This window comes from Phalangium opilio, unplaced genomic scaffold (genome assembly GCF_054372755.1).
Source record: "Phalangium opilio isolate 3A_F unplaced genomic scaffold, DU_Popi_V2 ptg000246l_1, whole genome shotgun sequence".
NCBI classification, from domain to species: domain Eukaryota; kingdom Metazoa; phylum Arthropoda; class Arachnida; order Opiliones; family Phalangiidae; genus Phalangium; species Phalangium opilio.
In genome coordinates, this window is record NW_028324225.1 from 2,420,638 (window position 1) to 2,447,014 (window position 26,377).

Sequence of the window (26,377 nt, forward strand, 5' to 3'; positions counted from 1 at the left end):
AACAGTGTTCGTGGTCGTCTCTTAGCAAAAACGTAGAACTGACCGGTCCTAGGTGCCTACAAAGTGTAAACATATTATATCTATACACTCATTTGCAAGTTTAGAATCATCTTGATTTTTAATATAAAACCCCATTTTGATGTTTTTACGGTGGTACACCAAGATAACGAATGATATATTTTTATCGGTTATAATTACTAAACCTCTGATCTAAACTTACAGTTCACAGCAAAAATAACACTGAAACATTTTTGAAGGCAATTTTAGCGTGAGTCAAACACTTTTCTAAAATTAGAAATCTTAACTCAAATCTAAACCCAGTTATATTATAAATCTAACTAATATAACAATAAAAATTTATTTACTTACCAAATATGGGCGAAGTCCTAATATGGCTTTTTTGTGAGTAACCTCTGACTTTTGACGCGTCAAGCACCAGCTAATTAATGTACTCCGTTCCCAAATTTCTGTACCTTGGCCTCTCGGCATGAGAAGGGGTTAAAACCGATTCACCAATTAAAATATTAATTTTTCTTCCTCAGGTTATCGAGTTATCCACATGACGTCAATTTGTTTATATCTGTTACACCTAGAGTAGGTTTTGAACACGTTTAAACCTTGGCGTTTCGGTTTATGCCCTTTTTACGATAAGTTTAGATTTTAAACGTGTTCTCAACGGCTTTCATTGCGCTGTTGTGTTTAGTTTTTATATTTTTAGCTAGTAAACCCATTGGTACTAGTTGGTGTTCAGTTTTCGCACGTCAAATCTAGGGGTTTAGATTTTCAACATGTTTAAATCAAATGGATGTGCTCAAAACCTATACGTTGTTTTTTCTGTGTATACTTTGATCCTCCGTAAGGAGAGAACTAATATCAAAGTAAAAGGGAAGCCCTTCGGGTATGAAGATTGAACAGAAGCTCATGCAGCACCAATGAAGAAAAAATCATTTTTCTGTGAAAAACATTTTGTGAACGAACTTGCTAATGATTTTAAGGGTTCCTCGGGGTAACCCTAACTTGAAACAAACACTCTTGGAATTGTTCTATATTTTTGTATTATAAACAAAAGTTCCTAAAGAGGGGGGGATGTAACATGGCTGCCAGAATTCTTGGAGCTTCCACTCCTTGGTTCTGGCAGGGCATATCTAGCCTCCATGTCACAAGCCACTCCCCCTTCCACACATGTGATCTAGGATAATTTAGTTTTGATTAATCAGTTGTACTATTGACGGTCGGCGAGAATAATTCGCTCGGTTTTAAGTTAAAGTCTCCTAAGACGGAGCAAGTCAGTATTAACCAAGTTTGGTTACGGGATTGTTATCCCTTTGTTTTTTCGTTAATAAAGTAAGGAAGATTTGTCTTCTTATATTGGATATTAAACTGTAAGTTGTCTTTATTCATTTTATGGCCCTTGGGAGCTTTCTCCCTTAGTCAAATTATTCTACGGAGGGTTACAATATTTAACATACACCGATGGACCTAACTCAAAAGCGCAAAAACATTTGAAAGTTCGGTATCAAGCGAAACTCTTTGGGAAAAATCAATGCCACGTAAGCGTTTTCACCGATTCGGAATTAAAGTTTTTGCAGCTTTTCCAGCACTTGAAAATAATCCCGAATAGAATTTTTGACTGTAATCAAATTTCAGAAGAAGATCAAAGCAAGATAATGAATAAACTGAGACAATTATGCCTCCAAGATGATGTCGTTATTTGCGACCTAGATTCGGATATACGTGAACTTGTGCCATACGTTAAATGCTTGCTTCGACTTTATCCTGAATTAAATGAGAAAACCGAAGATGCCCTAACCGATTATGAAGTTAGAAAAACGATTTACAACGACATCTGCGAAAAATACCAAAAACAAATCCACGATTTAATCAGATTAAAGGTCGGAGACTCCAAAGATCCTTGGCATGCTTTGATAAACTTTTTCGAAAATAAACCTGTCAAAGTTTGTCAAATTCAGGCTCAGTACGGAACCGATATCACTATGGTAAAGGCTCTGACTACAATTCCAAGTTCACAAGGAAATGATTTAATTTTGGCCTTTGAATTGCAAAGTTTATTAACAACGGAAACTTTCTTCACTTTGAAGGAATTTTTAAAACACGAAAATTTGGGAGAAAAGATAATATTAATCGAATGCGCTGGCAAACTCGGCTCAAATACTGAACGTTGGAAATTTCTACAAGATTTGCGAGACGAAATTAAATCTACTAAAACTAATATCAAATTAGTTCTAATAACGGATGGGAATAACCAAGTTTTGGAGACAGAGCATGTGATAAAACATGACGGAATCACGTGGGGCGCGTTGGCCACTGAAGCTCAGGTAGATCTAATGAAGAGAAACGTAATAAAATTTCAAGGAAAAGAAAACTTTAGTTTAAAAGATCTCTTTCGCGAAGAGGATTTCGTTCAATTTGAAGAAGTTCTGAAAGGGGAAACTCTAGTTAATTTGATGAAACATAAAGTCATAACTGTCGGAAAGGAGCTCGAGAGTCTGGATGACGTCGAGGATTATTATGTTCCACGAAAGTTTCAACCAAAGGACTTTATTGATGAAAAATGTTTAAAAAACATAGACTCTTCCGAATTAATAGCTCTAAGCAATCCGCGTTTCTCAAATCAAGAAAACTGCGTTCAAATAACGGAAGATGAGGATTTTCAACTGTTATGCGAACAAAATCCAGTGAGGAACATTCATTGGTTAAAGTATGATTCGAATTCAAACTTAATTTGGTACAAGTCACGTGGTAGACTCGATTACTTACGAAAGTACTTGGTCGAAGATCAGAGCATTTTCGATTCTTTAGAAATCCGTTATTACAAGTTTTTGAGAAGTACGTATTTTCCAAATAGATCTTTCTACTCTGAAAAAACCTTGATTGAAAAATCTGGCAAATCGCTGATTATTTCCGACACTCCTGGAATGGGAAAATCAACCGTGCTTTCTGTATTGGGACAAAAAATCAAAAATGTACATCCAGATTATTGGGTAATTAGAGTTAACATAAACGAGTGCACCAATACTTTAAAAACGCTAATAGAAGAGGAAATTTCCATCGCAAATGCGAAAGAGTTATCGCATTTTATGCAGGAATATATCTTACCTTGTAGCGAAAACACGAAATTGAAAAATACATTTGAAGAAAAGTTGTTTGAAAATTCGTTAACCAATTACGGGAGATTGGTGCTACTTTTCGACGGATTTGACGAAATTAGTCCGACTTATGATAGCCAAGTCATAAAAATTCTAGAAGCGTTGATGAAAACTCGTGTCAAGAAAATTATAATATCAACTAGGCCAAGGAACAGTTGGAAAATTGTTTGAGCTGTTGGGCTCATACCAGAAGGGAATAAAAGAGAAGGGATACATTAGAGCCTGCTTTGGTAACGAGAGTCCGACCAACCTCAAGAAAACCGCGAAAACTTTGCGCAAGTACACAGCTTTTAACCAATTTACTGCAAAAATAGTTCTTTAAGTTCTCCGCGGTATCGGCCCATTTGTCTGCTAGATTTTCATTCTCCAAAGTCTTAGGGCTGTCGATGTTTCGTTCTGTGTAATTATAACCTCAAGTATGTATTTTATTGAAACTAATTTGTATTTTTTAATATTAATTCAGAATAATTAGTTTTCATCTATTCATTACCTTCAAATTATCTGATTTTGGTATGTTTTCAATACCCGTGTATCTAAATTAATTGCACAGCTTGATTTCGTTTATCAACATGAAATTCGGCCATTTTTATCTCCTTCATTGTAAAGTTGTAAACAAAACTACTTTTTATTCGTCAACCGAGACGTCACCTTCTTAAGTGACGTCACAGCTAAGGCAGAAGTTAGATAGCCAATCAGTGAAGGGTAGTTGATTTGAGGATAGTAAGACTGTTGTTACGAGTGTAAAGCGTTATGGAGATATAAAGTGTGTCCCTTCTCTCTTATTCCCTTCTGCTGATACTATGGTACCATTTTCGAAAGATCAAGTGGAGTTCATTGTTAATTACTTGCAAAAACAATTTAATATTGTGAATATGAAATTCCCGGAAGCGATTGAAGATTTGAACAAATACGTCTCAACATCAATTGACAATTTATCCAACTCTATAAAAGATGAAGAAAGACAGTTCTTGGGAGTCCCATTACAATGCAGATTATTAGGGTCTTATATGCTCCGTAACATTTCAAATGGACAATTCGCAATGATAGACAACGTATCGTTAGTGGATTTATACGAAAATTACATTGAAGGTAAAATGGGAATTTTCGATACCGAAAAAGGATCCTCGACGGACGGTAACATAGCTGCGAAGAATGGTCAAAAATATATGAAAACACAAATACTTAAGAAACACAGACAATACGCTCTTCAACTTTTACTGCCTGAAAATGTATATGGTGAATTGGATTATCCCGAACTTGAGGACGAAGAAGGCCTACTTGAGGATTCACTTTTAAAGGCGGGAGTTTATACTGGAAATCTGACGTTTATACATCGAACCTTTGCCGAATATTTCGTAGTGGATTACCTTTTGTATCTAGATAAAGTTACGAACAAAAACGCAGGCGCTTGGAATAAATTGTTAATTTTGAGTCGAGAAATAATGTTAAAAGCGGAATTTGCAGTGGTTCGAACCTTCCTTGATGGTCTCATTCGAAATGACAAAAATTCCAAGGAAACTGAGAAGATTTTACGAAGTTATGTAAAATTTTTAGATGAAAATTATCGCACTAATCCACCAGCGTGCCACAATGCCTCTAAAGAAACCGTTCTACACGTACTAATCCGCGAAGGTCAACTTGATACACTCAGCAACTTGATTGACATTTTATCCAAAAATAACCAAAGTTTGTTAGAGTCTTTAGTTCAGTATCGGGAAAGACAAAACAAAAATGTTGAATGGTGGGAATCTGATGGCTCCGCTGGATTCTTTTCGCCTTTGTACTTGGCTTGCCGGTTTGGTTATACCGAAATCGTCGAGAAGCTATTAGAAGCCGGAAGTGACGTCAATCCACTAGAGTGTGACAGATTTAGTCCATTGTATGTAGCATGCAAATTTAGTCTTATGCAGAATGGTGCCGATGTTGAAACATGGCTTTATATATCTAAGTTTAAATGTATTTATTTGTTTCTGCATTCATTAAAATGCATAGTTTTTTCATCGGTAATTTATTTCTTGCCAAAGATAATAATACCGAAATTTTCTCTTATCTAGTTTGTTATAAGACTAAACTATTTTATCTACTGATTGTTTACTTAGTGTAGACGCTTCTAATTTTTCGCGAAAACACAACTTCACTTCGTTATTAATAATTTAAAGTTTCATATTTGCTTTAATCTTTCTCATGAAGTATTATTAAGCGTTTAAAATGCAATGATTCCCCAACTAACTATAAACTTGGGCAGGAGTTTGTAACCGATTTGCTTTAAAAGCTGAGGTATACAGAGTCAGAAATAATGAGACAAAATTAGTTGACAAAATTCTATCTCGTTTATTATTTACCAGGTTCTGGTTAGGTTAGTTTACATTGAAAAATATTTGATTTATGGGTTAGTGAGCGCGTTAGTAAAGTTTGATTATGCTATATTTACAAATGAGAAATACTTAAACAGGGAAGCGCCAGTAGGGAATGTCCGTTCTAAAGAAATATAACACTTACAGAATTTGGTAGAGCCATTGGAAACTGTGTCTGTGGTCTTGTACGGTACGCGACTAGAGTGAGAGCGCGGGAATTTCCTATTATACTATAACTGAACCGTTAGAGGGTCGGTAAGGCGACCGTCCACTTCTGCCGGCAACAGATCTTAGCAACTCGGGTGTCGTATAGGAGTCCCACTGACTAACTTCCTGACTGGAGTACCTCGGACTAACACACTAACCACTTGTTCCTTTGGCTATGCAGGCTATATATACTATTCCCTTATCTCTAGTTCAACCTATCTAGACCAGGGGGCGCTCAAGTAGTGCAATAGAGCTCCCCCTAGCTAGAGACTCTATCTTATTAGGATGGATATAGGCTTAGGGTTAAGTTGCATATACTATGGTGCCTGAATTGGTAAGTCTATATGTTTTGATGTTGTTTGTGTAGGCCCAAATGTAGCGTTCCGCTACACCCCCCACACATTAAAGAAGGACATTCTACTCCCTACTGGCGCTCTTCGACTTAATATGGGTGATAAAAATGTCTTCCTGAAGGAAGATATACTTTTTTTCTATCGATCCTCCTCCTGTACGGGCAGTCCCGTACGTGGTGCGGGCACCCACAGCGATAACATACCAACCCACCCGCGGTAGTGCGGGGGGTCAAATGGGCGGTTAAGTTCATGGGCATTGCCGGGGTAGGCAATAAGGCCTGGCCTTGGTGCGAAGGAGGAGGAGGCGTCGGCAACAAAGCAACAGTTGATGTTGATTGAGATGGAAGAATCGGTGGCGCCAACCGTCGCAGGAGTGCCCCCCCGGAAATACCCCTAGGAGGCACTCCGACAAGGGTTGGCCCACCACCAGGACGGCGACGCTGGTAGGCCTCACCCACGGAAATTCCTCTGCCTGCCAACGAACGATGGCTGGTCATCAGTGGCAGACGCTGTGGGCTCTCCTGCCTAGCCGGAGATGGATCTCGTCTGGTAGGTGATACTATGGGAGCAGGGACCCCAGTCAAGTCATCGTTGGCGATGGGAAGAGGTAACGGTGGTGATATCGATTGGTTTCTGGGATGTCGGTTTGATGAAAAGCGGCGTTGTCCCACCCGGACGGCCTCGATACCGGCCGACGGGAAGGCGGTAACCGCTACGTCTCGAGTTGAAACCTCCGGTCGCGCAACAATTGTAAGGATTTCTGTAGCGACGGAAACGGGTCCGTCTTCTATTTCTTCATCATCATGGAGATGCAGTACGTCCTAGAAACGGATAAAACTTAGAATAAATAGAGCGCAATCTACCGGGCCATCCTGGTTATTTCCCAGGGCGGAGCGTAGATCACTCGTTTCGAATAGTCGAAATCCTCAACGGCTAGGTGAGGGTTCGGGTGGAGACGCAAATACTTCGCCACGTCGTTTCGTGATCGTAGCTTGATCTGGTGAGGCTGAGGGGCGTAGTAATACGTATCACGCTCCGGGCCACCAGGCTGAATTATCCGCCGCTGCACTACTTCTCTAATGAAACCATGCCGAAATGGTCGTATGGTTCGAGCGGTAAGAAGAGGATATTGGAGAAGAAGCTGAGGGGGAGACGCTGCGACAGGTGCCGAGACGTCTTCCTCAGGTGCAGGATCTTCATTACCAATATCCAAGACAGTAGCTTCCGATACGTCAGAAACGCTACCCACTCGAGCCAACTTGGGAGACAGAACTTCCCATACCGGTGAAGTAGTCGGCGAAGAAGTGGCAGGACGCTTTCGTTTCAGCCTGAGGGGCGTAATCCGGGCTGAGCCTCCCAGATCCGGTGGTGGAACATACTGTGGTGCCGAACTCGGACCAGGCTGTGGTGAAACAGGACCGTGATCGTCGTAAGGACCAGTATGAGCCGTGACACGTGGACGAAGCTGTGCGGAGGGCGTCTTCGCTGGAGCAGTTGGACGAGGAGGGCTAGGACTGGCACAGGCCAAGTCTCTTAGAGTGTAGCATCGTGGACTGGTACGAGGCGACTCTTGTGGAAGTGTGGGCTCTTCAGGAACGCCTTCTGACTCAGGTTCTGAGTCAGTCGGGTGCAATGCTCCTGAAGGTGGATCTTCCTGGTCGGGTTCTTGTGTAGATGACGGCAAGAACTGATCGGTTGTTCTATACAGCTTAAGATGAGCTATATTTTCCAACGATCGTTTACCAGTAGCCACTTCCTCCAGCACGTAGCGTAATTCATCCAACCGCTCGATGACGCGATATGGTCCATCCCATTTGGGAGCTAACTTAGCTGAGAAATAAGAAGCACCACGGGACAGGGGGTGTGTGGTTTTCCATACAAACATGCCTACATCTAAATCCCAATCTTCCCTACGCTGATTATAATAGTGTCGTTGCTTAGCTTGCATACGATCAATATGAGTCCTAACGGCTTGAACATCGGCCTGTAACTGGGTAACTCTAGTCTCTAAATTCTCTCCAACCTGGGTTAAATCAGGAGGATGGAAAGGCTCCAAAGCTATTTCCCAGGGTAAGCGAGCTTCTCTACCATGATTTAGATAGAACGGAGTACGCCCTGTCGTTTCATGAGGTGTGGTGTTAAGAGAGAACTCTAAGAGATCAAGATTTCGATCCCAATTACGGTGTTCGTTGCCTACATAAATACCTAGCATAATGCCTATGGATTTATTAACTCTTTCTGTAGCGTTTGTTTGAGGGTGATAGGGGGTAGTGTAGGTGCAAGTTATGTTGAAGAGCGAGCACGTATCTTTCCAAACCCGGGACACAAACTGCGTCCCATTGTCAGAAAGTATCGCTTTAGGGGCTCCCCAACGCAGTATGAGACTTTTGAGAGTCTTACTGACTGTCTCAGCTGTAATGTTCTTTAAAGGTATTAGACGCACAAATCGTGTATAATAGTCGACATACACTAAAGTATAACGATTATGTGTAGGACTTGGTGGTAAGGGACCCATGATATCTACGCCTACTAAATCCCAAGGTTGTTCAACAACGGTGGAATGCATTAAACCGGGTGTTTTTCGGTTACGTCCCTTATATTGCTGACACATGAGACAAGTGGCAACAAATAAGGAGACGTCCTTCCGTAGTGTAGGCCAATAATATCTGAATCTAACACGTTCATAAGTGCTATCTCTACCTCTATGTCCCGCAGTCATATGTGTATGGAATAAATGTAACGCTTGTGGTCTTAAACTAGCAGGCAGGTATATTTTACGTGGCATGTTACCATACCGTTTCCTGTAGACTATACCATCAACGACTTCGAATAGGGGATTAATCCTATCGTTAGTCTCTAAGTCTGTCCGTAAAGTTTGAATAGTGGGTTCTAATGCCTGTTCACGCGCAATATCCGCTAAATTAAAGGTATCCATGACAGGAGGCAATGGAGGAGGAATAGCGTTCTGATTAGGTCTAGGCCTAAGTATTGCTCCTAACACATAGCCTTCGGGAGGAATATCTCTGGACAACGCGTCCGCGACCACGTTTTCCACGCCCTTACGATATTCTACCTTAAATTTGTAAAACTGCAGATACATGATCCAACGTAATATGCGATATGAAGGGTCAGTGCGTGTGTACAGCCATTGTAGAGCTTTATAATCAGTGATCACTGTGAAGTCCTTCCCATCTAAGAAATGCTTGAATCGATTAATAGCCCAAAATATAGCTAAGCATTCTTTCTCGTATGTGGAATAATTCTTTTCCGCTGCATTAAGCAGGGTAGAAGCGTAAGCTATAGGGTATTCTACCTTTCCCTCTTTCTGACTAAGCATAGCGCCCAAACCAATATTGCTAGCATCTGTGGTTAGGTACGTATGTTTACTGGGATCATAATGGTAAACAGGATGCTCATTTGCATGTACTATAGCTGCTTTTAATTTTAAGAAGGCTTCTTCACATTGCTCACTCCAGACCCATTGGATGTTCTTACGCTTAAGACGGTATAAGGGAGCTACTATCTCCGCATAATGGGGTACAAACCTACTATGCCATCCCGTAAAGCCTAAGAAACGCGACAGAGACTTAACATCTGTTGGTCTAGGAAACTGTTTAATAGCTATGGTTTTAGCCGGGTTTATATGTATACCTGTGCTGTCTATAACATGACCTAAAATTAAAGTAGACGGCTTGGCAAAGTGACACTTCGTTAAATTGAGGGTTAGACCAGCCTTGGTTAATTGTCTAAAAACATATTCTAACGCGTTAAGGTGCTCCTTCCAAGTACGGGAAGTAATAATAAGATCATCTAAATAAACAAAAATAGTGAATTTAGATTTATCTCTAAACACCTCATCCATGAGTTTTTGGAAAGTGGTGGGTGCATTGCACAAGCCGAAGGGCATTACCACAAACTCGTACTTTCCAAAAGGGGAAGCAAAGGCTGTCTTACAAATACCATCAGGATCCATGAGGACCTGAAAGTACCCGCTCATTAAGTCTAACGAAGTTATGTACTTTGGTTTATTTAGGCCTAACAAAATGTCTTCTACCTTAGGAAGAGGATAGGGATCAGGTTTAGTAACCTTATTAAGAGGTCTGTAATCAATACAGAATCTCCATCCACCTTCCTTTTTAGGTACTAGGCAAATTCCGGAAGACCAGGGGCTTCTGGAAGGACGTATTTGTCCTGCCTTTAACATTTTGTCTATATGTTCCTTAGTGATTGCTCTTTTTGCTTCTGTGCATCTATAGGCAAGTGTACTTATAGGCTTACTGTCTCCTGTATCTATAGTATGTGTATTCATGTGAGTTCTACCAGGCTTAGCTGTAGTTACCGCAGGAAACTTCAACAATAATTGTTTTAGTTCCTGGATTTGTATTGGTGTCATAGTACTTTCTGCGACTGCAGGACTAATGTCTTGCTGCTCACTAGCCGATTCAATGGTACCAATTGAGATCGGTGGTGCCGGTAACAATGAATAGTGTATACCTAACAAAGTTACAGTTACGCTAGGGAAGTCTATGATAGCTAAGTTTCTCATAAGGAAATCTGCGCCTAAAATGATCTCACAGAACAGATCAGGGACAATGTGGAAATAGTGTGTGAATGAAGTCCCACAAATGGTGAATTCTAATTCTACACTACCACTAGTAAAGAAGTACTGCCCGTTTGGCAAAAAGATGCAATCTTCGGTGTTTTGTGTATATGTATCAGGGTCTGTGTCGTGCAGGTCCATAAGGATGTCTGAGTATGCCTTAGTGGATATGAAACTAGTATCAGAACCCTGGTCTACTCTAGCTAGTATAAGTCTAGTATGGGGAAATTTTAACGGCAAGGCAAATGATAAATTAGTCTGAGGGTTAACACTAGAAGAAGCTAAGATATAAGAATTAGGAGGGATTTTAAAACCGCAAGAAGGGGACCCTCTACTATCCTCCTTGCTATCTAGTTTCCCTTTTTCTTCTTACTAGGTTGTGGTGCCTTGGTTTTGGAAGGGGAAGATGGTTTTTCCCTCTTAAATTGCGGACAATTAAGTCGGATATGTCCCGCTTTCCCACATTTGTGACATACCAGTCTAGAGCTACTAGACGTGGATTGGGTATCCTGACTAGTTGCGGACATACTTTGCGAACTATCACTTTTGGATGATCTAGATTTTAATTTAGCCTGACGAGCCCTGTTTCGTGATTCTACGGTCTGCGCATGTAAGCTTAACTCAGAAATGGTGTTGTAATTTCTTTGTAAGTACACGCTAATGTCAGGATCTAAGTTTTCCTCCAATAAGGGAAGCAATTCCAACTCCCCGTAAGGATTACGTAAGGCAAAATTCATATTTTGCACTCGTTCAATAAACTGAACGACACTTTCGTCCTGACCTTGTTTTGTAGTGACTAACTCAGTCCTCATAAACCGTTGTTTGTCTTCGGACATGAAGTAAGCCTGAAATCTTAACTTAAAATTAAGTAATGACATTTCCTCCTCCATCTTCTCCTGCCGATACCATACACGTGCTCCATCTACCATTAAAGTAGGCATTTATCGTAAAAGATCAATGTCGTTTAACGAATGTAGCAATTGAAAACCATCCAATTGATATAGGAAATTGGCAGCTTCTGCACTATCACCGTTAAATCTAAAATCTGGTTTTACAACCCTAACACCTTGTGACATAGTGGAAGCTGCTGTAGCATTTAAATTATTAGTGGAATTAGAAGCTACATACGTATATACTAAGTCCGTTAGTTCGGTAAGTCTAGCACTTAACCTGGCATACGATGGATCTGGTGCCGGAACAGGCAAAAATGGATTAATAGGGGTTGAATTTAAAGGTCCATAGGAAAACCCTGAACCCTGACCCGCTACTGGTAATGTTCCAGGAGGAACAAAGTGTGAAGGACCAGAAGATGTAGGTTGGCCTAACACTGAGGAAATGTTCGAAATGGGTGATATGTTAGCAAAAGGATTTGTGGAAGGATAACAGCTGGCGGTAGCCACAGGCTGTTGTCCTAACACTGACGTGGTACTTGTTATAGGCCTAGTATTGGCAGTCACATGAGAACTTGGTACATTAACATTGGCATGCGTATTAATGGTAAGCCTCGGTCGTGAAGGCGCAACGGAAAAGGGGTTGACACCTGTCTGTGTGGTACTAAACCTAATTCGTGGTACACTGGGATTAATATTAGCAAATGGATAACCAGTTTGACTTACGGAAATGGGCGGATTACTCATAGCTGAAGGTTGAGAAATCGTAACGGGAATTATAGGGTCAGAGAGTCGCAACTGATTGAAACACGCGGCGAGATCACGTTCACTTTGTGCAGGGCTTTGTGTTACCAAAGCGCGTCTCGCGGCGAGACGTTGAAGATCACGTGATCGCGTCCTAGCGTCTCTCGGATTGGCTAACCTATTAGGGCGACAAGCACCCGCAGCCAACACGGGGGAAACGTCCAATTCACTGTCGGAATCCGGGGCTGCATTCTTCCTACTACGCCACATTGTCAAAACACGTTCAAACTGGTTTATCGGAGGGAAAAGAACCGCACTAACCGATAAGCCTAAAAAGGGATCTAAGCTTAGGCTATCCAATTATAGTAAAGTTTAATTTAAATTTTAATCTAACCTAACACAAGAATTATCGTGTCCTGGCAAGCTCGCCAATTATTTCTCCCCTGTAACCGATTTGCTTTAAAAGCTGAGGTATACAGAGTCAGAAATAATGAGACAAAATTAGTTGACAAAATTCTATCTCGTTTATTATTAACCAGGTTCTGGTTAGGTTAGTTTACATTGAAAAATATTTGATTTATGGGTTAGTGAGCGCGTTAGTAAAGTTTGATTATGCTATATTTACAAATGAGAAATACTTAAACAGGGAAGCGCCAGTAGGGAATGTCCGTTCTAAAGAAATATAACACTTACAGAATTTGGTAGAGCCATTGGAAACTGTGTCTGTGGTCTTGTACGGTACGCGACTAGAGTGAGAGCGCGGGAATTTCCTATTATACTATAACTGAACCGTTAGAGGGTCGGTAAGGTGACCGTCTACTTCTGCCGGCAACAGATCTTAGCCACTCGGGTGTCGTATAGGAGTCCCACTGACTAACTTCCTGACTGGAGTACCTCGGACTAACACACTAACCACTTGTTCCTTTGGCTATGCAGGCTATATATACTATTCCCTTATCTCTAGTTCAACCTATCTAGACCAGGGGGCGCTCAAGTAGTGCAATAGAGCTCCCCCTAGCTAGAGACTATCTTATTAGGATGGATATAGGCTTAGGGTTAAGTTGCATATACTATGGTGCCTGAATTGGTAAGTCTATATGTTTTGATGTTGTTTGTGTAGGCCCAAATGTAGCGTTCCGCTACAAGTTCATAATAAGTATGAACAGGAGCAGATGACAAAGGATCCGCGAACGTCACGGTTATTAACCAAAATCATTACGCCAGTGCCACCTCTCGTAGCAAATTTGAGCTTTATTTTCCAACCAATAGCGTGGCTGCAAAGTCTCGAAAGGAGATCTGGGAAATCGCGTCTGGAGCCTCTCTTTAAAAATACGTATCGTCTGCTTATAATTAGCCTAGGCGTAACGAGTATTGGAGTTAAAAATTGGATTTCAACGGTTTTTTAATCTTTTTTTTTAGGCCAAAATTGATAATGAAAAGCCCAGCTAGTACCGTATGTACACTATTAAAAAACTAAAATGTGTTTCAGTTAATTTTTTCTAAATTTCTTCTTGAATTAAATGATAGCTGCAAGAGGTTGGGAAAAGAAATCACTCACGATCTTTTAAAGCTCAAAAAGTAAGAGACAGTGATTTCGTTTCCAACCTCTTGTAGCCAAAATACGCAATATTTTGGCCCTAAAACACATATATAACGTTGTTTTTCGGCATCTTTTAAAACCTTGCTTTTATCTTTTGAAAACCCGACCCCAATCATTCCAGTGGGCACAAATTGTTAATTAAGCATTGGCTTACCTAGGGTTCTCTGCTAGTTTGGACTTAATTTGACCCTATTTAGTAGGTTTAAAGTCACAAAATGTAGTCTTATCTTTTATCTTAATACCAACGGTTACAGCTGTTTGAATAAAGTAATTATATTGTGTATATTTATGTCGCGATCGGATAGGACGAACCTCAGTAGCCACCGTTAGTCCGTTATTACAAAAAAATTCCCAGCAGACTTTGGTGCCAGATATAATCCACCAAAAGCATCGTCTGCTATAATGTCTGATAGCGCCTCTATGGCAAACGATACCGCTACAGCTGTGACGTACGCGGGTGCCATTGCCCTCTTTATTGTGGAAGCTAGCGTCCGAGACTCCTTTGTCATCTGCTCCTGGCATGAAACTTGTTAAAAAGCCCGTAACAACAAAGTGTCGCCGTAAAGTTCCCTTGTGTCCCATTCGACTGAACGCGTTTCCCATTCAACCGAAAACAGCCAAAATGTGCGGTTTTAGGAAAATATATATCAAAATTTAAAAAGCAAACGTTTTCACTTTTTTAAGGAATTTTTTTTACCCTACAGTTTTCGTTGTATATAAATATTGATGTTTGAAATGCAAAATTTAATTTTAAAAGTGATTGATAATGGAGAGAATTGCATTGTTTTGGAAAAGGTGGCAGCTAACTATTAGGAGAATATTTTGGAAAAGGTGGCAGCTAATTAGTAGGAGAATGTTTAGGAAAAGTTGGCAGCTAACTATTAGGAGAATATTTTGGAAAAGGTGGCAGCTAATTAGTAGGAGAATGTTTTGGTAAAGGTGGCAGCTAATTAATAGCAGAACATTTAGGAAAAGGTGGCAAATAATTAATAGGAGAATATTTTGGAAAAGGTGGCAGCTTACTATTAGTAGAATATTTTGGAAAAGGTGGCAGCTAAGTAGTAGGAAAATGTTTTGGAAAAGGTGGCAGCTAATTAATAGGAGAATATTTAGGAAAAGGTGGCAACTAATTAATAGGAGAATATTTTGGAAAAGGTGGCAACTAATTAATAGGAGAATATTTAGGAAAAGGTGGCAACTAATTAATAGGAGAATATTTAGGAAAAGGTGGCAACAAATTAATAGGAGAATATTTTGGAAAAGGTGGCAACTAATTAATAGGAGAATATTTGGGAAAAGGTGGCAGCTAATTAGTAGGAGAATGTTTTGGAATAGGTGGCAGCTAATTAATAGGATAATAACCTAACCTAACCTAACCAAACTTACAATTTCCTTCCCTGGGTTTGAACCGGAGCCTCTGAATTAAAAGCCTGATATTCTACTATGCTGCTGCGGTGATTCGAAATCCTCACAGACATTTAATTAACTAATTCTTTCAAATAAATTCCCATTCAGCAGAAACCCGCCATTGGGCTGGAAACTTAAATATATTCTCCATAAAAACCAAAAAGCGGTTTCGGTCCAATGGGATTCGGTCCAATGGGACTATACCTAAAGTTCAGCGGATTCATACACCGCTTAACTCCCAAAGAAATAGTTACCCCGATTTTTATCGCCCACGCGCATTAACTTACTTCCGGTTTAGCACTATTTTTATTTTGTGATTTTGGGAGCGAAATTGGCTCGCGTCTGCGTCTGTCAGCGCGGTGGAAATTAAGCCTTGGCTAAGAAGTTGGCTTTTTGATTGTTTCTAGTTTTATACAAAACATTTAAACGATGGTCATTAATGTTCTGTTGTGATATGTGTGAGAATGGCCAACTTAGATTACCGGTGTTAGAAGTAGGGATGTCAAAAACCGCCCGGTTTAACCGAAAACCGGTTTTTTCCAATCCCGGAGCACCGGTTTTTTCCGGTTTCTTAATTCTTCGGTTTTAACCGGTTTTTTTTAATTCAAAAAATTAAAAGTTTTCCATTTTCGTCACTTAATGTTACTTAGCTTCGGTTGGCTGCTAACAATCTACCACCATGGAGCAATATCAAAGAAGACATAGATGCGTATAATGCAATTTTAATGAAACTTTCGTTCTCACTCCAAGAAAATTACTCCATCTATCGAGTAATTATTCATTGGCCTATTCTAGAATTCCAATGAAAAACGGCATTACTGAACACCTATTGGTACCAACTACTCGGTACTAATATTTGGTCTTTGAGTTTCCGTTGGATTATCGCATTTTTCAACATTTATCATAAACGACCGGATAAAAACCGGTTTTTTGAAAAACCGGATTTTTGGCCAGTTTTTTTAACCGGCTGGGAAGTTGACATCCCTAGTTAGAAGGCCTGCCAGATTTACTCGAGCCCCATGTTAAGAAACGACTAGCAAAATGGCCACTAGTTTCGACTTTCGCTGTTAGGTGAGCTACCAAGTACCAAACTACCAACCCAGTTTTCCTCGTAATGCTTTTTCTATGGAAAAAAATCAAAAATGGTCTCGGTTTTAGGGCGTTTTTAATATATTTACCGATTTTTTTAGTGGCCGAATTGTAAATGAGAAGTCAAGTAAGTTCTAAATTATATTTTGAATGAGCGGCTAAATGTGCGCCTGTTTTTGTTATTATCAAGTTTCATCAACTGAATTAATTTCCCCTTTCCAAAATTTTACTAAATTCTAGGAGAGCGATAGCTCTCTTAAATAAGACTTCATACCGACTTTAATGTATAAGGATGGTTTTTTGATTGGTTATAACTTTTTTTGTATCGTATTAACTGCTTTGAAAAAATTCCACAGAACTACAATTCGGGCCCTCAATATGTGGTTAAAATTTCAAAAAGATCCACTCATTAGTTTATTTTATAAAAAATAAAGTTGCTAAGGGTGGTTTTCATTTGCATAAAATGATTTAGCCCTTTTGGTGAAAAAGTTAAATTTTCCCATAGAAATAACATGGAGTTTTTTTCAAATTTAGCGATTTTGTGGCCACCCTTTTGAAATGAAATATTCGTTTGTTACGTTTGGGAACGGTTTTATATCAAAATTTAAACCTTTTTCTAGGACCATTTTTAAGGTTTTTGAGAAAAATTACTTTTAAGTATGTTTAATTTAAAATTTTAAAAAATACCCCAATCTGCGACATTTTAGCATGGATACGCTGTTTTATTGGTAAATATCAGCGCGACCAATATTGGCCTTTTTTTACGTATAGTTGCGTCATAATAATCCGATTGTTTTTTCTTAATGCCTTTTGGTTGAAATGGCCTATTCTAGGAGAGCGGTCGCTCTCTTAGATAAGACTTGATACCGCCTCTAATGCTAAAGGAGGGTTCTTTGATTGACCGTAACTTTTTTCGTATTGTGTTTGCTGCTTTGAAATTTTGCCAGTGAACTAAAATTTGGGCCCTAATTTTGTGGTTAAAATTTCAAAGAGATCCAACTAATAGTTAATTCTATATAGCAAAAAGTTGTTAAGCGTGGTTTTAGAATCCATAAAATTAATCCGACATTTGGTGAAAGATACAATATTCTTCCATAGACATAACATGGGAATTTTATAAAAAAGAGCATTTTCTCAGAAGGCATATAAGGAAAACTATTCACTCGTTACGTTTGGGAACCATCTTAAATGAAAGATAACACTTCATTCTACCGACTTTTCAAGTTTCGTAAAGATCAATTAAGTTTAAGTATTGATTTTTATCATAATTAACACATACTTTGACTTACGTTGTTTTGGGTATTGGAATTACAGCGTTTTACCACTGTTATATAGCCCTAATTCTAGAGGGCCGGTAGGCCCTTCTAGATAAGAACCCACACCCTCCCGTAATGTTAAAGAAATAATTCACAGATTTTAGGCTTAGCGTCCCATAGAAAAAGCATGGGATTTTTGGTGGTCCACTCCATCGAATAACTCAGAAACTACTGCGAAGTTAAGCTTCGGAATACTTTTGAATTATCAAGCAACTATTGAATGTTGAACTTCTGAAGTTTGATTAAGAACAATTAAGTCTAAGTATTTTATTTTAAGTAATTTATAAATCATGGTAAAACCGTTACATATATTACACTGTTTGGATAGCATTTTGTTCAGCCTCCCAACGGGTTTGTGGCGCATAGGATAACGCGTCTGCCTACGGAGCAGAAGGTTGCAGGTTCGAGTCCTGGCAAGCTCGGTGTTTATTTTTACAGATGTGTAAAAACCTCATAAAAGAAATAATCCTATAAATACAACGTTTGGATAATTTATTTTTGTTACGAAGTACGGGCATGTGGCGTAATGGATAACGCGTTTGCATTCGAGGCAAAACATAGCAGGTTTGATTCTTGGAAAGCTCGTTGTCTATTTGTGATGAATATTCTTAATATTTAGAAGGGAAAATTCTTAAATAACAAACTTTCAATGAAATGTAGCGCATGCTGGCGCATGGTTTAGAAAGAACTCTTTTTAAACCTATACAAAAAGTTCAACTAAACTTTACACTGAGAGATGTGCCTTTGCTAGACTATTGCAGTAAAGTTTTGTTGTGAAAAAAGTGCACCCCCTTGGTTGCGTAACCTTGGGTATAACTCTGAAAATTCTTTTCACGTCGTAATGTTAAGCTCCGTAGAGATTAACTTTAAGGTCAGGATAGGTGAAACTATCTCAGGGCCGTAAATAAGCACAGGACACTGAACATTGTCCAATAAATATTTCAAATGTTCCAAAAATTTTATTAAAAACTAAAGTGGTCACCGGATGGTTGACCAGTAAATTTTTCCGAAATTTTCATGGCTTGACCATTGATAAAGGTTGCGGGTCAAAAACATTCGTCGCTCTATAGGATAATAGGATGCGCAACTCCCTATAGGGAGAGGGCGTTTGTCAGGGAGGGAAAGAACACCCGACGTCATTTTATACCTCTACTTAGGGGAGCGTTTGTAGGCGCGATACTTAAATTCCCCCGTTAGGGGGATGGAATCGAGGTAAGAGATATAAGCCTATGACGTGGCAAGAATGGGTTTGCCCTCTCCCTATACTAAAAATAGACAAGTAGATACTAGCGCCACCTGGCTACCGGCGCTGGAAAGCATCGCGTGAAAAATAAAAGGTACTGGTAGAAGCATACAAAAAGCGCGTTCTTTCTTAAACCGCGAGATCTACCACAACGAAATTGGTGAGATATATAGTTTGTTGGTCATACTGTTCCTCAAACATTTAATTTTTAAAATAGTTTTGACGATTTACGCAAGTGTAGTTCTAGGGTTTCATCATTCTTTGAGCCTGCTCAATTGCTTTGTATATTGTTGGTATGTTATTTATTTACTCAAACTAAAGCGAACCTAGAGGACCTTACTATTCGATAAACATGTTGAAACATTTTTATTTGCTATATCACATACAACAATCAAATCCCTGTTAATATTTTAATCTAGACTTTTTGCCCAGATTATGTATTTTGTCCATGAACCAGTCTTAGACGAAAGAGTTAAATGAATGAGAATCCTTGCTATGCCACATGGAGCAATACAAGTCTATTTATAAACTTCGTGACTTGGTATGATTTTATAATAACTATTCTTTGCCCAAAGAGTTGTTGTTCTGGTAAATAATTCACGATACTCGTGAATTATTGACGAAGAAGATCGTTTATCACTATGCACTCTATTATATTCTATAACACTCACAAATATGTTTCATGGAGGCGAATAAAAATTTTGTTGCAACGTTTGAAATATTTATTTAAGTAAAATATTATATTCTATAACCGTCATGCCCTTACCAATATGTTTCATGGAGGCGAATAAAAACTTTGTTATAACGTTTGAAATATTTATTTATTTAAGTGAATTATTATAAAGAATAACATTTTATTGAAAAAGTTACTCGTCAACTGACATCCTGCGTAAAAATGGTTAAAAATATTTTTTAAAACCCCAAATAAAAGAAATTAGAAATTAAATTCATGAAAAACCATTCAACGTACGACTTCATATCATCATCTATATCAAGGAGATTTTCCTCGTTGTCTCTTGTGACGACGGTGACACCGGCAGATTTTTTGACGGCCATAGGTTCGTCAACGGCCGCGGTATGGTCCTCGGCCGCGGTATGGTCGACGGCCACGGTTTGGTCGATAGACGTGGGTTTGGCGGTGCCCGAGACCTTAGCAGTACCTTTTTATTGAATTGACAGGTTAAAATGGTAAACTCACTTCTCATAATGATAGATGGAATACTATACCCGGTCTCCAACAATTGGCAGCGATATGTCCATAGCGATTGCAATTATAACATTTTTTTTGGTAACGACCACGCCAACTTCCTTGGCCTCTCATTGTAGTGACAGAGGCAATAGCTCCTTGCCGCCCGATCCTGCCGGATCTTACGGATCTTTCAGCGTTACCTCGCGGCCGGCTTCTCCCTCCAGAACCACCTCGTTGCTGGTCGCGCCCACGTGAGCCTCCTCCAAAAAAACGAAAGTTTAGGGTAGAATTCATAATGGAAAAATTTTCCATTTTGTAGCCCTAAATTTTGAAATAGAAGTAATTTAATAATCAGTTTTCCCGTACATCATTTCGCAACCAATTAAGCCCTGGCTGCTGTTTTGGTAGAGCAAGGCTTTTAATTTGCATTTTCAAAAAATCACTATAAACGTTTTCCAAGTTTTAAAAATGGTTTAAAAATTCGAGAATGTGAAATTAGACTCAAAATAAAATAATTTATTCGCAAATTTCCACTTAAATAGATTAATGTTACGAAGCTTACCAGATTAAAAAATTGGAATCACTTACTTGAAATTGGACTCTAAATGAAACGATTTATTCGCAAATTTCCACTTAAATAGAAAAATGTTACGAAGTTTAACAGTTTAAAAAATTGAAATCACTTACTTAAGCCTAATTCTAAAACAAATTAGCGTTCAGTGCAGACTATTGAAGAAACCGATTTGGAACAAAGCTGAGTCACCCTACTTGGAATGCTCCTCTGAACGCACCCAATGTTTGCTGAAAGTTAGGAAAAAAAATCTTGGTTCCGTTAAAATTAAAAATTACCCAAAAAGGACTTCGTTAAAATTATTATTTTATTACTCTAAGGATTTACAAATGAAAAGGTAAAACAGTCCTTTTAAAAGTGGCGGTATAGGCCCTTTAGCCTCTTTCAACTGCCCTCTGTTGGCATGAAGGGAAAATATGAAAAATGTGTCATTGTTGGTTGTGCAATTCACGAACAGTCAGACAGTACCATTTGTGATAAGTTCGTAAATTTAATAATTAATAATTTGATAATTATTAGTTCTTTACTTCATTTTGCAGTGTGTTTTTTTTTTGTTTTTCGTGACTGCGCCATATAAACTTTCACGATTTGTTACAAATTTTTTTCCCAATTAATGTTAATTCGATCATTCTGTAGGATATGATTTCTAGCCAGAGAATTTAGGGTACGAAATAATAATAATAATAATAATAATAATAATAATAACTTTTCGTATTAGGATACATTTTTATAAATTAACAACTTGTTATTTTCATTATTTTAAATAACCACCTTCAATAGCAGACATCTAACACATAAGCAGCCGACAATTGTTTGTTCTCCCTCCTTTTGATTAAATTGTTTGTGCTACAAATGAAATTTAAATCTAATTTAATATTGCTCCATGGTCGCATATTGTCAACAGGCAAAGGAAATCGCCACAAACTTACCGTTCTCATGGTGAAGGTGCCTTGAACTGAACTGACAATGAAATCCCGTAAATTCGAACACGACTCTTCACGAGGCGCGTTTTTATTTACTTGAGGCCTATTTTTTCTAAGCCTAATTATTTCTTCCAAGTTTACATTCTGTTCCAGGATCCGACCCCTGTTGAAAGGTAACTACTTACTATCAACTGTTTATTTGAATGTTTTTAACGGCGTTTCTGTTAGTTTGGGATTGACCCTTTTTTAAAAGTGGACCAGACTTTACGTTGCTGTTTTTTGTTTCATTGTATGAGGTGTTATATATATATTTTTTAATCTTAATTGTGTCTGTCTGGCACAAACGGAGTCCTTTGTGGATCGAAAGAGATACCTTTGTGGATCGAAAGAGATACCTTTGTGGATCGAAAGAGATACCTTTGTGGATCGAAAGAGATACCTTTGTGGATCGAAAGAGATACCTTTGTGGATCGAAAGAGATACCTTTGTGGATCGAAAGAGATACCTTTGTGGATCGAAAGAGATACCTTTGTGGAACGAAAGAGATACCTTTGTGGAACGAAAGAGATACCTTTGTGGTACGAAAGAGATACGTTTGTGGTACGAAAGAGATACGTTTGTGGTACGAAAGAGATACGTTTGTGGAACGAAAGAGATACGTTTGTGGAACGAAAGAGATACGTTTGTGGAACGAAAGAGATACCTTTGTTAATCAAAAGGGGTGCCTAGGAGAAATCTTTCAGTGCTCTAAAAAATACATTTCGTGGCGCTCGCATCAACAAATCTAAAATGGTTTCTCGAGAACAAGCTAAGAAACATAAAGAACGCTTAAGATCTAGAAAGCGAAACGCAAGGACAATTTTGAAAGATCCTGGAATAAACAAATTATACTGTAAAAAGTACTATTTAAAAAACAAGGATCGCTTTCAAAGTAAAACCTCGAGTTACAGACTCAAGTGCAAGTCCACGCTGACAAATTTAGGAAATACTAAAAGGGTTTCGAAACAAAGTAATAAGAGTCATGGAAAAACTAGCAGAGATCACGTTAAAAAAGTATCCTTTAATAGAGGGGTTTTTAAAACCAAAAACAAAAAAATTATTGCGGAAAGTTTTAAGCGCTTTTTAGTTACAAGACTTACTGAACGATTGATGTCGACGAAAACTGTAGCTAATGCATGCAACAAGGAAAGTTCCAAATTTGCATCGCACAAGATCCAATGCCAGTTACTGTGTGGAAAAATTTTCCATTTAAAAAGGCAAATATACTCGGCTTGTCATGCAAAACGCGCGTTGCTTGTTGAAGATTTCAAACAGTTTGCCAAGAATTTGCAAGAAATTGGATTGGTATGTAGTGACAATTTTGTCGAAGTCGTTGGTGGAAAAAGGCTTCACACTAGTCACGCCGAAGCCTTTTATCGAGAGACTTCGTACTTTCCTTTGGGGAATCATGGCAAAATAAGGAAAAACGATGGCAGTGAAATGCGATATGGAAAAATATTGCAATTTCACGAAAATGGAACTTTCAAAAAGGTTTTAAGAGAACAGCCCAATAGCGCGGAACAAAATAATGAATTATGGATTGATGAATATGGCAACTTTATCGACGTAAAAAGACCAGACAGTGGCTGTGTCATTGAACGTTGCTTACAAGTGAATGATTTGGGCGTTGTCACAAATATTTTCAATGAAGTAGAAGACACTTCCAAAGAGAAACATCCCAAAGCTAACATAGTCATTAACGAATCTGGATTAATTGAGACGAAGAAGAAATGTTCGTATTGGGAATGCAGCGACATTTGCAATGTTAGGGAACGTGCCATTTTTGACGTCATAGCTTTCATTAACATGACGGCAAATGCCAATGAGAGCGCTTTATGTAACCTTTTTGCCTCTGATTTTAACGTTTGCTCTTTTAAAAATAAATTTTTCAAGAAAACAAAAGTAGCGTTAAAGTCTGATGATTCACATCTGGAGGTTAAACTCTTACCGTATCTTGGGCATTTCGTATATTGCTCCGAGAGCAAGGAATGCCAAAGTTACCAGAGAGCCTTCAGAGAATTGGCTCCGCATTTCTCGGGGATTAGGACTATTTTGAGTAAAATTTACTCTGTTAGAGCGTTGCAAAACGCTTTATCGACGTTGACCGACGAGATTGATCATGGAGATTATGAATCTCTCAAGAAAATTATACCCGAATTGAGAAAAATTGTGGCTGCACGCGGCTTAAAAATTTTGAATGCCGAAAACGAGCCGACAAAAGGCACCGAAAACGATGTAGGACCTAGTCTCGACGAGAGTGAAATCTTGGCTTTTTACGGTAAACAATTTGCTAGAGCTGAGAGAGATACAAATGAATTTCACGACACTCCTTGCGATTGTTGCGCTAGATTATTAAAAAAATCTGATTTAAGGTCTGTCGAAAAACTGGCAAGCACTTCAGTTTTTGACAACCCAGCCTATCTCATTTTAAGAGCTGGCTTGCTGTTGAAAAATCCCGACTTTAGGGATATAGAAATAATGTTGTGTTCTTACTGTTCTAAAGAATTGGGGAAAGGAAAAGTACCAAATAGGTGTTTCCTTAATGGTTTGGGAGTTGATGTTCCTCCGGTAGAAATCGCTGGTTTGAACATGTTTGAAAAAGCCCTAATTCAACTTGTGAAGTCGTTTCACACTGTTGTCCGGCTAGGCACCAAATCAAAATCGAACATTCAGTTTGGTACGGTGAAAGCTTTGAAGGGTAAAATTATATACCTGCCAATACCAGTTCAAAAAAATCTCGACATGATACCGACGTCATTGCCTAAAGATCACGAATTGCATATCTTGGTTAATGGCCTTCCAACCTGCGACAGAAAGATTTGGCAAAAAATAGTACGTCTAGAAGCTTTGAAAAAAGCCATCATTGTACTGAAAAATATTAATCCCTTGTACAAACTCATCGATGTCACTACGATCAATGAGGATTATATTTGCGGCATTGAAGAGATTGTCGATGAGCGTGAAAATATCTCCCGAGACGACGCCTACAGAATTGTAACTCAGCCAGAAGCATTGTTGCGAAAACTTTCAAAAGAGGAAGTTGTAGATCTTTACGATCACTATACTATCCACCCGGTGAATGTTCAGCCCCCGAAGGATTTGTTGGCTTCTTTCCAAATGAAGCGTGTTGAAGGCGAACCAGCTAGCTACTGGGACAAAAATCTAGAGTACATGACCTTTGTGCACCTGTTTTCAAAAGCTCGCTTCGGTAAAAACCATGAAAGACCTTTTGGGCAAATAACGGAAACTGACTACCGCCTTTCTCGTCTCTTGAACGAAAATGGAATGTTTAGGCGAGACTATTCGTATCTGTTCCATTTGTACCAAGAATGCGCGATAAAAGCAATAAACAGTAGTATGAATTTCGTTCTGCGTGTCAAAAAACCCATCAATGTGTCAGTCGAGAACTTGATGAATCAAGTCGAATCACTCGATAAGGAGCTCGAGGGCAATTTGGCGACTTTCATGGGTCACATACGAGGAACAAAGGATTACTGGTATACGGTTCAAAGACGTGTTTTAGCTATGGTTAGAGAGTACGGACCCCCAACATGGTTGTTAACGTTCAATCCCGCCGAATACGATGATATTAAGCTTCACGAACACCTGAGAAAAGTGAATGCTGACGTACCACGAATAGAATCTATGGCCGTAAATGACCTATTAAACATTGATCCTCTTACCGTCGGTCAGCATTTTCACAACAAAGTCAGATCGCTTCTCCACAACTTTGTGCTGTGTAAGGAAAATCCGGTTCTGGGGCAAATAGCCCACCATTTTATACGAGTCGAATACCAGTGTCGGGGTTTGGCCCACTACCATTGCTTGCTTTGGGCCAATGGAGCTCCCATAATTGGTTCTTCCTCGCCGAAAGACATTTTGGAGTACTTACAAAAGCATGTCTTGTGTTCAATTCCAAACGCAGCTGAAAGTCCGGAGCTTTATCGGTTAGTCAAAAAATGCTGTACCAGTTGTTACCGAAAAATAAAGAGTGGAAACAAGGAAGTGAAAGTGTGTCGTTACGGTTTTCCCCGGAACGTTACAAACGTTGCGACTTATAATTCCACTGAATCTGTAACTCGCCACCGGAAAATGAAAAAACGTCAAAAACGCTTGTACGATTTGCCTAGAAAAGAAAACGAAGTTTTCATCAATGACTACAATCCGGCATTGCTTTTGGCTTCGAAAGGCAACATAGATGTGCAATTTGTCGCGGATGACACTGAGATAGTGGCGCGGTACGTCACGGGGTACGTGACAAAAGGCGACCGGGCTGAAATGGATGAATCCTTTGCCGAGTTGGGGCACGATAGTTTGTCTAAAAAACTATTTGCTTTTGGGTTAAAAGCTCTTACAAATAAATCTGTCGGCATCTACGAAGCGCTCGACTTCATGATGGGTCAAAAATTGTACCAAATGTCCGACACCACACGATTTATTAACACGAATGTAAAAGAAAAACGATCCAAAGTGTTGAAAGGATTCGCGGAGCTTGCCCGCTTGAGAGAAAATGATCCCACGAGCAAGGAAACTTGTCAAAAGGGTTTCGTGGACGACAAATACCCCAATCGACCAGACAGTCTAGAAAACGTGAGCTTGTATGAGTTTGGACGATTTTATGATTCCATCAAGTACTCAGAGTGTGTGAAAAAAAATGAAAATGTGATTGAGTTGAAAAATGGACT

The 26,377-nt window shown here is 39.1% G+C and overlaps 1 protein-coding gene across 1 annotated transcript; it reads right to left on the minus strand.

Moving 5' to 3' along the window:
• Positions 1–19,719: 19,719 nt before the first annotated feature.
• Positions 19,720–20,939, minus strand: LOC149611339 (uncharacterized). Its single transcript, XM_089858512.1, has 3 exons — positions 20,198–20,939; positions 19,941–20,130; positions 19,720–19,855 (listed from the first exon to the last, which is right to left on the minus strand). Exons 1-3 carry the CDS (start codon positions 20,469–20,471, stop codon positions 19,837–19,839), a joined length of 483 nt encoding a protein of 160 aa, XP_089714638.1. The 5' UTR covers positions 20,472–20,939; the 3' UTR covers positions 19,720–19,836.
• Positions 20,940–26,377: the final 5,438 nt, after the last annotated feature.